This window comes from Stegodyphus dumicola, chromosome 12, assembly GCF_044657685.1.
Source record: "Stegodyphus dumicola isolate Sdum_Otavi_A_Nest chromosome 12, ASM4465768v1".
NCBI lineage: Eukaryota > Metazoa > Arthropoda > Arachnida > Araneae > Eresidae > Stegodyphus > Stegodyphus dumicola.
The window spans coordinates 113,830,685-113,847,529 of record NC_140779.1 but is presented as its reverse complement, the minus strand read 5'-3'; the positions used below and the strand labels follow the sequence as shown (position 1 = coordinate 113,847,529).

The following is a 16,845-nucleotide window of genomic DNA, read 5'->3' as shown; positions in this document are numbered from 1 at the left end:
TCAATTTTATCTTTTATTGCAGCATGTATATATTCTATGGTGTAAATTACTTGTATCATATGCAGATGAAAGGAGGAACTGCCGAAACTTTTAAATCGGAGATTCCATTAGCAGAGTTTCTCAGCATTGGCTCAGTTTCAAAACAACATTATCTACGGCCACTACACTTTCTCCAACAGATGGGTCAATCACTGCATGGAAGATAAACTGAAAAGCAATATTCTTTGCATTATTATCCGTAGAATAAATAAATGATTTTCATTTTTTATACTTAAAGGATTTAGCTAGGATATTTTTGTAATGAGTATAATTATAAATTAACAAGCATTAACCTTTTTAACAAACTCCGTATTACTGCACTAAAAATTGGAAGAGGACAGAATTTTGAAGAGATATCGCTTATGAACTTCCTAGCTACGAAATATTTGTTTTTAAAACCCCATTTTATTTATTTCTATTAGCATAATAAGTTGTTGAAAAACTAATAACTTGTGATTTTTTATCAAGTAATATTTATTAGAAATGTTTTTGCACTGCACACACTGAGAACTGAATCATAGATATAGTGATTTTCAAAATCAATAAAGCAATAAAAATATAATGTTGCCTGCATATGACTTCCTGCCAGTTCCATGTTTTAAATAACAATGAGCATTACGTAAAGTAACCCTTCTAGCTGATCGTTTGTAAACAAAAACCTAATTTATTGTTCCAATAAATAAAAGGTCTGTAATACGAAATTTTGGGTTATATTTCATTTGCTATGTGTAAAAAGTTTTTTCTTAATTTATACCAATATAATAAATGAAATTAATTAAGGTTTTAATTAAAGAAAATTAAGTATTTAAAATAAACACTTTGAAACGAATATCATAATTTAATTTTCTTCAGTGTTATTTCTATAGTATCAACAAATCTAAATTCATTTTGATCTGTACATACATCCCTGCGATATTTATGTATCAGCAAACAATACTCGTTAGTTTTCGGAATTACAGTTGATTAGTAAACTCTGTCTATCATAAGAAAAGCTCTCGCCAGTTAGTCTGCAGTTGTCTGTTGCCGTAGAAACGAGTCTTGACCCATTTTCCGTAGCGGTGTCTTGAAGACGAACGATAAACTCTTTTCCCCTCAGCCAACAGTCGCCGAAAACTAAATAACAATAAAGCAGCCCTTGGTTCGCCCTTATTTGAAATATACTAGCCCTGTTGCTATAGCGACCGCCACCCCCCAGACACTGTGGCGGGGCTGTTCTTCTCGTAGACAATTAGTAGACAATTTCGGGATACGTAATTGCAGGCAGGGAAAACTATATTTAAATTGGTAATTTCCCAATTAGCATTGATAAGTTAAAAAAAATATATAATTAATGAAGAATTAAAAAATACAAGTGTCTTAAGGAGGAACCAAAATAAATAAATAAATAGATAAAATAAAAAAGACAGAAAAGCAAGAGGTGTCGAAATTGGTTTTCTAGAATGGTTTCAAGTTATAAAGCTGAAATGTTTTTCTGTTTCTAGATCTGTTTTCACTAAATGCTAGGAAAGAATTTTATACCCTGTATATATATGTTAGCAGGACGCAAATATTGAAAGCAGAGCGAGCAATCAGTAGGCAACTCTCATTTTGAGCACCCAGGCGCTGGATATCTAATAAATTCTTTGAGTTATTAAAGCGGTCAACAGCATATGTCTCATCCTATAGGACACACGACAAAAGAGAAAAAATTCTGAGAGTGCAGAAAGAAAGTTCTACAATCAGTTTCTTTAAAATAAGCACTTCAAGGCATTTGATATCCTTCTCTGTATGCGAATGCAAGTACAGGCCTTATTTTCTCAGATGATGGATGATTAGAATATTCATGAAAAGCTTTTACAAATAAGTAATTCTTAACTTTCTCCAACGATTTCATATTGATACTTGGCTTTGCTAAATAGCCATTTCTGATGATGAAATGCAGTGTCATAAACAAGCTAATATTACGCCAAGAGCGCTTTTCAACTATATAGTAACTCGGCATGCACAAGATGTCAAGAAATCTTTGTCTAATGCCAGCGAAGCTATCGAATGGAAGATGAAACGAGATGTCTTGTTTCTCCGGATTTCAGTTATTACATATGATGTCCAATTTCAGTTAAACATCTCTATTTTCCGATTCGTTTGAGTTACGCATTAGTCTAAATAAAATATATCTTTTCAAGTTGTGGGAACAATCTAAGATGCGGAGCTTTACGTCGGATGATACAGCTCAGGTAATAGGAGGAATATATAAATTTTCTGCTCGAAACGAAATAAAATTGAATATTTAAAGAACAGGTATAAAAAAAGGGAAAGTACGGAAGAATAAGAATCTTAAGAAGAGGAAGTTTCATCAAAAATTTTTGCTTCGATTATAGTAGTGGAAATTGTTAGATTGCTGTGACAGAAAATCTACATTATGTACAGAAGAACAAGAATGCAGTTTTTCTCCTAGAAGTAACAGACGATTAAAATAGTGATGAAAAATATTGTTACAGCTGCAGTGAATAGGATTTAGTTTTTCTTTAATGTTCGTTACAATGTATAGTAACATTAACTTTTAGGTTTAGAAATTTTCATCAATATTTTGGGGTTTAATTTCTTTAATCTTAATAGTACACAGTAAATAAATTTAAAAAAGAAGTTTTTGGTTTATTTTTGTGAAACATTATAGATATACCATCTTTGAGTTCCATAATATATGAAGGCAACGGTAGAATTCTTCAGTGTATTACATGCTTATTTCTTTCTGGCCATCTATGAAATTATCCATTACCCCCCCTAAGTATTTTGGGGAAACTAATATCATTTTATTTTTCCTTTTCTTTCCGTCTTCCCCTCTCTTCCCCCCTTACGGATTTTCCGAACACACGTCTATGCTGTCACTTAACCCTTTCCATTTTCCCTCCAGAATTCGAATTTAGTTCGCATGTATTTAAAGTGAGGTTTTGAGATTGTAAAACAGTGTGTTTTACCTTCATGGCAACGTTACTAGGTTTTTATTTTAGATAAGAGTTCGTGTCTTCCACCTTGCATTATAACTGCCGATAGCTGAATAATATGCCGGTTACGTTCTGAGCCAACTTCGCGTTAAAGCCAACCTGATGGTGTAGCCTTCGGCTGCTAGTTAAGTTTCATATTTTGAACTTCTTAAGTTTCTTGCCCTAAATGATGGCGGAGTTGTAGGCACCGAGAGTGTCTTCTGCTTATCTTAGTTTTAAATAAAGGGTTTTTTACACCATTCCCAAGTGTCATTTCTTAATTAGACTTAGCGATAATTCGTTACCAATCTGTCTAAAATTTGCTCACAGTTCCTGACAGAGAAGGACCTTAGTTTATAAACCTCATTTTAACAAATCTTTACCTTAGAAAATTGTAAGAATTTTTTTAAAAACGTCCTATATTTTGTGTCATTTTAATACTTAATTAATAAAATCGATTTCAGTTGGCACGCTTTTTTTAAAAACAATTCCATTTCCCAATAAACTCTTACAATTAAAAAATTTATTCTTACACTTACAATTAAAAAAAATATTCTTATACTTACAATTAAAAAATTTATTCTTACTCTAACTTATTTACTCTTAAAAGTAAATAACTTTGCGCAGCATTCACAAAATTTTCTAAAAAAATGTCAGTATGGCTTTCAAAAAGCTGGAATACAATAGACATTTTTCAAATCAGAAAAAAGTTTAAAAATCTACGTTTTATTTCTATTCAAGCAATCCTTGTATTAGAGAATATACTGTACGTCTTTATTTGAAAGCCCCAGGAGATTTTAGGTAAACAGAGCTGTTATTTTTTTAACTATTCATGTTTTTTATAACCGGATAATCGAGACTTTAGCATATATAAACACTATCTCCTTGCTGAATTATTTATTATTAAAAGATAACACAAACAGATACTCCCTTAAAGATTTATCAAAAGACTAAGAAAACCATACAGATAATCACAGGGCATATTATTATACAATATTGTTGAGCACGCACGAGTACGTAATAGACTGAATGCTCACAGAACCGATGATATCTAGACAAAATCTAATTTTACCAAGAGTAACATTTTAACAGTTCTGAAAGTTTTCACAAAGCACTCGCACAGCTCTTCTCAGTATCACAGAGCACAATCAGTAGTTAAATCCAAACTACTAAGAACGTTAAACATAAAGCAATACAAAGTGCATGGATATTTCAATACTCCGAAATCAGCTTTGTACAACCGAGAAACTGATGCTCTCTCCGTTTTTTTAGTTTTTCTCCGGCGCCAAGGAACCTCTAGCACCTTTTACTTCTCGAAATTACTGGCATATGAGGGAGGTATACTTTTACAGTTATATATAGGGATCAATTACAATACCAATTTACAGTTAGAAAGAGAATGGACAAAATGTCGCCAAATGGTTCCCGAGTCTGGCGATTTTTCGCTAAATTAGTCGCCAAAAACATCGCCATCTCGGTGTATCTCGCAAATGTAATATGCCTCAATGTGAAATACACTTGCCTTTTAGGCCTATTTTTCCGGCAGAACTTTGTCTCTTTCAAGCATTTAGATTAGATAAATAAAAGTACTAGAATTTCTTATATAATTTCACTGAAATTATTTACATATATACAAAATTCGTATCAATATCATAAGGCATATAAGTTAAGCTGAAAGCTTGATGCCTGAAAATAGACACACTGTACCTGCATTTAATTTAATATTTCGTATTATTTGAATATTAAGAAAGAAATGTTTCAGACAATAAATTCAACTTTTTCAAACAAAAATATTTCAACTTACTCTCGTGGACTCGTCAATGGTGACGCTGACTCTAGCCTTTTGCCATCCAGAGGACTTTTTGTCGAATAACCATATCGCAGCAATACCGAAGTTCCTTTCCTGTTGTGTGTTAAAGTATTGGATTCCATTGCCAGAAGTATAAAAGTCGAAAGTGAAACACCCAGGTATTTCATCATGGACCTCAAAATATGGCGTTACCATTTTTGCACTTTGGACAGTTGTATCGTTCAATTCAACAGTCATGACATAGCCTGAAATCAGACAATTATGTTCATGCAGATCATATTAAAAATAAAGAACTTAAGGCAGTGATTTTAAAGTATGTAATTTCAGAAACATTTAGTTTTGTTACCATTATTTAAACGCAAACAATGAAATAAATATAAAAAGATTTATACGATATATATATATATAAGATATAGGTGTGTGGCATCTGTGGCTCCATCTGGTGAGCGGTGAGCGAAAGACATAACATCATATAGTTCGAATTCCTTGGTTTTTCTAAAGTTTCGTAATCTGCGAACTCAGCAGCCAGGTCTCGGAGAAACAGTTTAATTGGCGTATCTTTTCTTGGACAAAAAGGTGTTCTACTGTGCATTTTCATTTAACAGACAGTACACAGGTATCTCTCTGGCAGCATTTGCCACAGAAATACTTTTCATATTGTCCGAACGGACAACTGCTTCAATGTCCTGGACGAAACTTGCTGAAAAATACTTGCAACTGCTTCCAGTTTACTTCAGGCTGTGGGCAAAATGTAGAAGATTAGCTGTTCCTTTACTGCTGCAGCTATCTGCTATCGTTGGTGTACTCTCCAGTTTATCCTCATTTATATCCTGGGAACTGTTCTTGTATGAGATCTACTGCGTTGGTCTTCGGTTGTCTTGACAGTTTTGCTTAACTTATTCAAAACTTCGAGTGATCTACATACGATCGACTGTATCCATTTGGTCCTGTTTTTCGGTATTATCCGTTTTATTCACAAGCTTCTTGCTAGGTGGATTTTCCGCTGACGATGGCGAATTACTTGGCTTCGGCGAGTTGGTACCAAACTTTGACAAATACTACAAAGCGTTCAATAATTTGTTCGCTCCTCAGAGTCCATATTTTCAAATACGAAAGTTTTCATTAGAGCTTTATGACCACCTTGCTTGGTAGCACCACACATTGCCGGATCACCTCGATTATTTTTAACAAAATACTGTAAACTCAATTTCTTCATACGACCGATGGCACTTACAATAATCGGATAATTCATCCACGTCCATCTACTCACGGGAGTGAGACATATTCAATGTAGAAACATAACATTAAGCTCTAAGCTATTAACACTCAATAAACCACACGAGGTACAAAATCAGCACTGCTGTGAAGAGCAAAAGGAAAGACTTCTACTCCAAAATTTTACATTTTGCTTCTTTAAACTGAGTTGACAGTCCTTTCGAGAGGTTTGGTGGTAGAGGAAGATGTATAGGCGACCCTTGGATTCGTTTTCTGAGAATTCTTTATCAAAATTGGAACTGAGCTATATAGTTAATGTTGTGAGATTATGCCCGTACAACATTTTGATGTCCTTGTCTTCTTCTGTATACCACAAAAATAGTTAACGATTATAAATTTGAGCAAACAATTAAATACATTTTACAAGATATGTTCTCTTGTTCTGTAAGGAGTATGGAAATAGTTGCATATTATTTTGAGACTAATTTTTTTATATATCGAATAATCAAAAGACTATTCTTATTACGACATAAACTCATTGGACTTTTAAGCTCAACAAATGTTCAACCGTTATTCATTGAATCTAAAATGCAGTTATTATGCTGTCTATTTTTCTTGATTTGTAATGTTCATTCCATCCCTGCCCTCTGGCTTGGGTAATAAATTTCCTTCGTTCAGTTCGAATAGCAAACACAGAACTAAAGCCGCGTGGTTTGATTGCTCCATGCTAATTTATTTACATGATATACAACATATATCTTCGGGGAGGGTAATAAAAATTCCTATTTAAATTTAATAAAATGTTCTTGTAAAATACTGATTTAAATATTCATTACTCTTTTACATTTACGCTGAATTAATTAAATATAAAAATTACAACATCTGTCTCCAACGAATGTCTTAATGTGTTCTTTGTCAAAGAAAAGTCATTCTTCAAGGCGGTTCGTAGTTTAATTTCTCATTTTATTCTTATTGACTGGGAATATTTTTTCAATTGAAAATGATGAATGACCAATTTTAACTCATCAAATAAGGAAATATTTGTTTTCCTTCAGCAGTTTTTCCTTTCAAAAACTTTGTTTCATGAAAGTATGAATTCGTAACCTTTTTTTCAAAGTTGCTAAAATCGTTATTAGATCGATTCTCTATCTAAATCTTCACAGTTATTTACTTCAATAAGGAAGATTCAACCCTGTTTAAGTGGCATTATTGATGGACAAAATGTCTGATTTAGCAGAATTCATGATTCATCACTCTTAAAATGTTTTTAATAAAGGATTTCTGAAGGTTATTCTTTTGAAAACTTGATTAAACTCAACATGTATAGATAAGTCATGATTTCACTCTCATCTAAGCTCATTTCAATAGAGCTTTCATTCTCACTCCTAGATAAATATTTTCTATATATTGTCAACGGCAAAGTATAAAACGCCGGCATTCTACTGAATACCTAGGCATTTTATAGAATGCCTAATAATTTTAAGCAAATTAAGATAAATTAAAGACCTTATACTATGCCTTTCTTACTAAAGAAAATAAAATTTTCATATAAAAAATAAGAAATTAAAATTAGCCGTTTGTTGTAACATGGTAGGCTTGAACATTTTGAATTCCCCACAAAGACATTATTTCGTCATTTTGTTTTATACACACACTTGACAAATCTTTGGCCACTTCCATTGGACTGAGCAAATACAACTGACCACAGAAGAATTTCGCAGTCAGGAATATCTCCAATTCTACGTAAGTTCTTAGAACATAAAATGAACTGTGATTTCTTATATAAGTTGTTTTAAAATTCTTCCACAAGTTCCAAGTCTGTAGAAACTATTCTCTGTCACACTCATTACAACTGCCAATATATTGCACGAATTGTTATATATATATTACTTTCCTTAGGCATTGGCAATGCGTGGAATGCTTAATCGTTTCATACAGTGCCAATGAGTTTGCATAAAATAGAAGATTTCCTACTTTGCTGGTACATAAAAAATGAATATCTTTTTAATTGGTGTAATTTGTAACACGTTAAGATTCTGTAAAATATTTCATGATCATTTTGTTTCCTGTTGATTAAATTACAAGACGAAGGCTTTATGCAACTAAACTTAAAAATCGAAATTTAGATATACTATTTGTGTTAAGGTGTGAATGTTAAAGGAAAGTGTACTTTAATAAAGGAAGTATGCAGGTCAGGTAAAACTGTTTTATATATTCAATAGCATCTTCTACTTCCCTCAAGGTAAAGTATAAATATATGCGTCTAACTCTATGATGTTATTCTTTTTGCTATTGCTTGAAAAGAAGACAGTATTTCATCTGAGGGCTCAGGTAAATGAACAATTAGAATTAAAAACAAAATACTAAATATATCGTAAATGTACTAACGATAGTTAATAGTACTAATGATGGATCTAAGCCTTTTCTGGAAAAAATAAAATTTCAACCCTTTAGGACGAATTTTATATTGCGCTTATATTGCGCACTTGTTAATTTGAAGAATATGCCTGAATTCGATATTCCATTTGTTAAATTAACTGATGTTATTCACTATTTAAATGTATCATCATTTAAATGCATTCTATAACTTAGAATCATTCAAATAGAATTAAAATTGCTTAAATTTAGCACAAGTGAAAACTTTTTCTCGAATGTAAACGCCGTCCGGTTTGGTGATTTTAGTTTGATTAGAAAAATAAATTCGATACGTAGCATTCTTACCATATTAACCGATTTGTTGATTAAAATAAACGAGGATTTTTCAGTGATTTATGCAATCACGCTGGAATTCGTCAATCTGATAATAACCAATTCTTACCATATTAACCGACTTGTTGATTAAAATAAATGAGGATTTTTCAGTGATTTATTCAGACCAGCCAGAATTTGCCAATCGGATAATAATATTCGACTAATAACATTAACTGTGATCAAAATGAACTGAGACTTCATTTTTTGAAAGAATTAAATGCTTTTCAAAGCTAATTACCTTCTCTGCCGCCAAGTTTGATTTCTTTCCTTGTCCATGTGGCTGTGTTACCTTCTACATTTGTGAAGCCGCATGTGTCTCTTTCGAAATCGCATGTGAAAGACTGCTCTGAATTGACAACTAAAAAAGAAATTAAATTCGAAATTATTAATATTGTTACGAAACACTGAAAGAAACTACATAATAAAAAAATCATTTCAATCAAACATCATTAAGCTTGTTGCTAGGTAAAGTCCCAAAATATCTCTTTTTTATACTGAGAGAGAAACACACTAATAAGTTTTAACTCTATTTATATTTCCCTTTTTTAGAAAAAGACATTTTTTTATTCTAAAATGTAATCACTGAACAGTTTTGATAATACCATAATTTGAATTTCCTAGTTGTGCCCCTTCTCTGATGCCATCGAATTAGTATCCAAAACAACTGTAATGGGAAAAATTTATTTTAAAGAATAAAATTTAGCTCTCTTTTGACGCAAATCATGCGCATTATCATACTTAACCAGGATTATCTTTAAGTAAATAAGCGAAAGTACGTCCAATCATTTTAGAACATTGGGAGTTATTAGTAAAATCAATTTATTTAATAAAATTTGTTTAACTTTGAAGTTAATTGAATACCATCATCGAGCACCATCAAATGAATAACAAAATATAAGCAAACATTTCCTTGCAATCTGATCTTAATGTCTGGACACCAAATTTAAACGTAAAGAAATTCCTCGGATTCGAGGATAAATCATAATTAGGTTATTACTGAACACATAACACATGGCGTCAGAAAAATCTTTTATTATTTACGAGACTGCAGCATGTATTTTAAATTACACCAATTAGATGTACTATTAAAAATAAAATAAAATTTTAAAATCTTAAAAAATGTGTTCACCGCTTTAAAATCACGCGCTTTGTTATGCATTTACGGACTAAAAAAATGTCTAAAAATAAATTAAAGCTTTTATATTTTACTGAATGTCATCATTCTGAGATCTGGTTACGCGGGCTGTCGCTTGAGCGGTAAATTAAAGGTTTTGTATTTATCGAAGTGGCAGCACCTATAAAGGTGAAAATATATATTCTCGGTAGTATAACATAAGGTAACCCATTACAAATTTTATAAAGACTGATAAAGACGTTTCTAATTCAATATCAAAATGTTTTTAATGTCAAAATGGATGCTTCAAAAATATCCTGCCATTTATATTTTGTGATAATGTTTCATACCGACTGGGATTACAAAGAAATGTATTGCATAAGTAGAATAAAACGATCAATAACTGCAAGCTAAGAAGAATGAGACTGATAGTAATCTAAAAGCTAAACCAGATATCTGGGTATTAAGCCGTTTTCTTTGAAAGTGGTGTAAGTCAATTTTTGACAAAAAGTTAGTTAATGATAAATATGAAGGCAATCTGCTATGAGATTTTCATCTATAAACAGTTACTCCAAAACATCCTTCAAAATATTCATCATTTTGTCAATATAAATGTACGCAGTTAATTCAATCCCAAATATCCCTTTGAATAATCCCTTTGAAAGTGGAATGGACTTTCCACTTGTCGCAAAAACATCATAATATTCAGTTCAGAAATTATACTACATACATTCAAAAATTATGCTACCTTATATTCTTCTAATATACTATGGTCATTTTCAAAAACTTTCTCGTGATGATAAAAATTAAAAATGGCACTTATTAATATCAAGTTGTAATTAAAGTAATTTAAATTGCATTACCTGAAGAAATAATTAAATTAAGTGTTTTTAGTTTTTTTGGACATATTTAATAAAAATTTCATAACAAAATTGGTTTGATTCAATTGAAATCCCATGTTTAATATTTCATAAATGTATATAATTTTCCCATTTTGGTGATTTTGAAAGTGGTGTAAGTCTATCTGAGGCCATCAAAAGTACAAATTTAGACTAATATTTTAAAAAGGATTGGATTATAAATTTAAATCAAATTAATATATAAAAAAAAATGAACATATTAATATATACCAATATTTTTCAAACCATGCAAATACAAACCCTTAAATTTCTCCATATAATACAAAATGGACTTTCCACTTTCAAATGTAACGGCTTAAAACGAATCCTTGGCCACTTCCATTGGACTGAGCAAATCCAACTGACCAGAAAAGAATTTCGCGGTCAGGAAAATTTTCAATTATAAGTAAGTTCTTAAAATATAAAAGGAACTGTGATCTCGTAGATAGTTGTTTTTAAAACTCTTTCAGAAGTTCAAAGTCGGTAGAAACTATCCTCTGTCACACTCATTACAACTGGCCATAATATTGTACGACTCGTTACATACTTTCCCTAGGCATAGTATATAATAAGGAAACGTTTTTCATACTTTATCAGTTTATCATCTGACATGTCTAGGCAATGTGTGAAATGCTTAATCGTTTCATACGTTGTAACGTATGGAATATTGTTTCATACATGTTTCATACATTTCCCTGGATTAAGCAAAATATTGTCATACAGAAATCTATAATAAGACGTTTTGGACAATTTTCCTGAGTGAAAAGCTTGTATTGCACTACCTTAATGTTTATAAACAATGGAAAATTTAAAAAAAAAAAAAAAAAAAGGCTTACCTGTCAAAGAGAGAGCAAGGCCAAAAATGAAAGTTAGTGCAGAGTTTATAGCCATGTTTCGAGAAGGATTTACCTGTTCAGCCAGAAAAAATGTTTGCTTTATCTTTTTAATATCTGGGCTTACTGCTTTTATTGCTTTCTTAAACGATTGATTCCGTTGCAGCTCTGATAAGCAACACGTAGAAGATAAGCGTGTGAAATTCTCATACTGATAGGATGCAAATGATAATGTTCTTTAAATTAGGTTTTTTAGATACGCGGCATTTTAATGAAAGCTTAATAGTGTTAGTTATGATTATAATTTTTGTATATTGGATTTTATCTTTTTAATGATTAATCTTCTGTACTCAGAGTATATACGTGAAAATATGGTAGTTAAAAAATCATATTCTGATAAATATGCAGATTGTAATGTGCTGTTAGTAGTATTTTAAAAGTTAAAACAGTAGTCCATTTTGGGAATATTATATGACTTCTCTTCCCTAGAAATTATCCAGAATTAAATTCATAGATACACAATGGAGACTGCCTCAAATGATACAATAGATGACTGAGATTTTACCGCATCTGTTATGAAGTAAAGGGAAAAATATTAAAATGTTAAAGTGCAATTAAAGGAAAAAGAGAGGTTTGATAGAAAATGCGGCATATTTCGGGGTATAACGTGCACTTTTAATGAAAAAGAAAAAAAAAAAAACTGTGTCACTAGTCATATAGTGACATTAATTCATTATAGCACGTTATAGCAGTCCCATATAACAAAATGCCAACGTTCTATGGCTATTCGTTTTTGAGTTATACGTGCCTTTGTACGTACGTCAGATGTCACGAAAAAAAGGTTTCTTCTGAATCCATTTTAAATTAATTGTCCAACCCATTTATAAAAAACACCACAAAAAAGTCTTTTATTCTGTCCGTATGTTCGCGATTTTAATATCAATTTTCGCGGTTTTATAAGGTTTTATTTTTATCGCGATTTTATATGTATCGAAATTTACGGGCGCGCCCTATACACCGGATTTACAAATGATAGATTTAAAAAATAAGAAAATATGAGCATACAAAAATTAGACTTCTTCATATACCTAAATGCTGTTTATTTAAAAGATTTTAAGTTTACATGTTATATCATTACATAGCCTGTGAACTTAAAAGTTTTCGTTATCGGATAAAATGAAAAGTTCGTCATTCGTCTTTTGCTACACTGCTCAAAACAATTAAAGGATATTGCGGTTTTAGGTGGATCTTGTGGCTGAGAAACCTTTTAGCTGATTGATACATGACCGACAGACGTAGTAGGTTATATGAGTATAACTTACACATGTTTGGCAGAAAAAAATGCATTTTATTGCGCATTTGTGTACAAAAGGAAAAAAACTCAGTTTGTGCATATGAGAAAAAAAGAATAAAAAAGGTGTTTTCTTCAAAGGAAATCATTTTCAGTAGGGGGTATAGTTTCCACGGACGGCCAGTAACGTTGAACACCTTTGAGGCATGGAGTCAATGAGGCTATTAATCACAAGTTGGGGTATTCTGTCCCACTCTTCCAAAAGAGTTCTTTCCAGTTCTTGGAGAGTTTGTGGGGGTGGTTGGCGGCCAGCAATTCGTTTTCCTAGAGCGTCCTAAACGTGCTCTATTGGATTCATGTCTGGAGAACACGCTGGCCATTCCATTCGTACGATTCCTTCCTCGAAAAGGAAATCCTTCACCAGGTTAACACGATGTGGCCTGCAGTTATCGTCCATTAAAATGAAGTCATCTCCGATTGCTGCAACGTAAGGGACTACAATAAGTCTGAGGATCTCATTTCTATATCGGTGACCAGTCAGAGGTCCATCTCGAATGATGTAGAGGTCTGTGCGCTCGTCAATGGAGATGCCACCATACACCAACACTCCCCCACCGCCAAATCTGACACTTTCGTGCACGAAAGCAGGATTATTCCTACTGCCACGGTCCCACCAGATGAAAATAAGCCTATTATCAGGATGAACAGAAAAATGGGACTCATCAGAAAAAAGAACATTGCTCCATTCATTTCTCCTCCATTTCGCATGCTCTGTTGCCCACTCCCTGCGGTCGCGACGATGCCTTGATGTTAGTCTAAGACATACCATCGGTCGGCAAGCATACAGACCTACACAATGGATCCGGTTTCGGACAGTCTGGGTTGAAACCGTGGTGCCAGTAGCCGAGCGAAGGTGTTGTTGGAGAAGAGTAGCACTCATATTTCGGTGTCTCCGAGCCGTTAACACTAAATAACGATCTTCTTTGGGCGCTGTTTCTCGTCAACGACCTTGCCCTGGTCTTCGGCCTGCACTTCCAGTTTCCAAAAAACGGTTCCAGATCCTGGAAATCACACTTTGTGACACTCCAATGGCTTGCGCTACTTCGGCCTGAATTTGGCCCCCTTCTAACCTACCAACAACTCTCCAAGCTTCTGAATCGGTTAAATGACTTCGCTGAGACATCGTACTCATCGAAACAAAGCAGTCACTGAATGCCGATCATCCTTGTCTTCATTGTCTTTTATTCAGTTGAAAGTCAAATTTCATTCGCTGCCGCTGAAGCGACGTCTTTGACGTCGAACTCAAAATTAGCATACTCCACAGTTTGAAAATCAGGAAAAATTTCTATTTGTGATTCTCTTCTTCCATTTTCGGCCAAAAAAAGTTCAGTTATGTCTTTATTTTATATAAAACTTACAATATCCTTTAATTGTTTTGAGCAGTTTATATGACAATGGAATTGGTGTAGCATATGTGGTTTACGCGTTTGATACAGAAACGGACTATGGAGATATTAGATTTGAACCTTGCAATTCGGTTTTTCAAGCTGAATTGGCTGCTATTGTATTTGCTCTTAAATGGATTGTTGAAAACCTGACTGTGAAAACATATATTACTACATATACAGACTCATTATCAGGTTTGGAAGCACTAGCAGATGCTGATAACACTAATATTTTGTTCTCATATATAAAAGATCTCCTTGCAAAAGTTCAGAAAATGCATGAAGTGAAAATGATCTGTGGGAAATCCCATATTAGTGTTATAGGCAATGAGAGGGTCGACATGCTGGTCAAAGAAGCTTCTACGGGTAATGCCGAGGATGGGTTCGATATTCAGGCATCAAAAAGAATTGTTAGTGGTAAAATCAAGGATTTATCTTACGATTGCTAGAAAGAGAAATGGAACATTTCGGGAAAAAGGAAAGATTATGTATTGAACTTTGAAGTTTCTAAAAATCTGAGAATGATATGTGATTTTGATTACAATCAAATAAGTACTGGACACTGGCGCTTCCTGGCGTACCCGAAAAGATTTAATTTGCAAACTAATAGTCTTTGTAGTTTTTGTAGTGCTGAAGGCAATGTATGACATTTCGTTGAAGACTGTGCATTAGGGAAAAACCTAGTAATGTTAGGGAAAAATCTAGTAACATAAAAGAATTCTATTGCCGCAGGAAAGAGTTTAGATTTGCAAAGGATTTGATGAACTTTATAAATAGCAATAGAATAATACTTGGAATTTTGGTTTGATGTTTTTAACTGCATTTTTGTGTTAATCTGTGTTGGGTGTGCTGGCTTAACCATGATGCCGATTATTATCGGTCAGGAGGGTTGCATCATACTCGTATATTACATTACATTACATGTAGATTATTAGAAATACTGCATTTTGCATATGAATTTTGAATTACGTAGGGTTGGATTTCATTCCATGCTTTTATTATCCACTCAAACACTACTTCTAGACAGATATGATGAATTTGCCTCTTTTTTAAATGCTTTTTCACCTTCTAAACAATAAATTATAATGTAAATCTTAATTTTTTAAACACTTAGTCTAATAGCTGTTTCTTTTAACTATTATTCTGGATTTCCAAGACACTATAACTTTCTTGATTTTACAATGAGAATATTCTTTCACTTTCTTTGCGCTTTTCCCCAGTCTATCAGTCGTTAATTACAATATATTTGGTTGAAGTCTAGAAAGTGCTCTTTTTAACATTCCGAAAGCACATTAGTGCATTGGTGCTAGATACAACAGTCAATCTTTTTGGAATATCTGAAAAAGGTATACATTTTTATACCAATGTGATTTATTTAAGGATTTACATTTTATACTAGCTTGTGGTTTTGTTCCAGTAGAATTGAGCATCTTTCACATTGGATGAAAAAGAAATGTGATTTCTACTTTAAATATGGGAATGAAAGCATTTAAAAAAAAATCTGCAGATTTATTTTTACATATCTTTTCAATCTTCTTAGTTTTCCATTTGCATGAAAAACTAGCTATAGCTGTACATCCTTTACTGAAATTTTCGTGAAACCCTTGAATCTAAGATTTCAAATCTGTCTCTTTTCTTTTAGGATCGGAAATTGATTACTTTTTGTGATAGTCATTCAAGCATAGCCCCGCTTGATTTACAGCCACAAAAAATTTTCATTTTTTACGTGAAAAATTATTTTTGTAAAGAATTTTGCTCCTCTGGACTAAAGAACATGTCTAAGAAGAAAATGATAAGCACCGCATTTCACCGCTTAAATTAAAATTTTTATTTTCTATTTATCGAATGTACAGATAAATATAGTAAAAGTTGGCGGTATTGCCTATTCAGTCGTGAGTTTTTTTTTACGACTGTTGTTTGTATCTTTGAAATATTCTTTAAAATATACATCCTGTTTGGAAACGGCATTTTGCATTCAACAGCATATAACCTTTCAAATTGATGCCACCAAATATAATCGTCCTGTATTACATTTAAAGAAATTAAATAATGAAGAATTTGCACGAATGTATACGTATGTTTCTCGTATTGTGAAAAAACAACGATACTTAGGGCCATCAAATTTTGAATTACGTAGTCCTCCATCCGAATATTGGTACCTGAAAGCCCGGATCTTGGATTCCGAATTTGTTTTACTATAAATTTTATATATTTTTATTTTATAAATTATTTTAAATTTTATAAATTTTGATTGAAAAACTCAACAATTTCAAAGCGAGCAGTGACAACACACTGTGCGAAATAAAATATTTTTATCTCCAGCGAGCGATACTGTCTATCGGAAATTCTAAGGATATGCTGTTTTTAAATATTTTTAGACCATATGCTCTCGAAACGTATATGAATGTTTAAATGAAAAAACACCTCTTTGAGCGTAATGTAAAATATGAAAGCAATTTTTTCCTTTTGTTTTAAATCATATTGTTTA

The 16,845-nt window shown here is 32.5% G+C and overlaps 1 protein-coding gene across 1 annotated transcript; it reads right to left on the bottom strand.

Moving 5' to 3' along the window:
- On the bottom strand, window positions 1-11,782 carry LOC118189733 (uncharacterized). The gene is made up of 4 exons (XM_035360396.2): window positions 11,625-11,782; window positions 9,014-9,133; window positions 4,804-5,054; window positions 1-207 (listed from the first exon to the last, which is right to left on the bottom strand). The coding sequence occupies exons 1-4, from the start codon at window positions 11,677-11,679 to the stop codon at window positions 121-123; spliced, it is 513 nt and encodes a 170-aa protein (XP_035216287.1). The 5' UTR covers window positions 11,680-11,782; the 3' UTR covers window positions 1-120.
- Window positions 11,783-16,845: the final 5,063 nt, after the last annotated feature.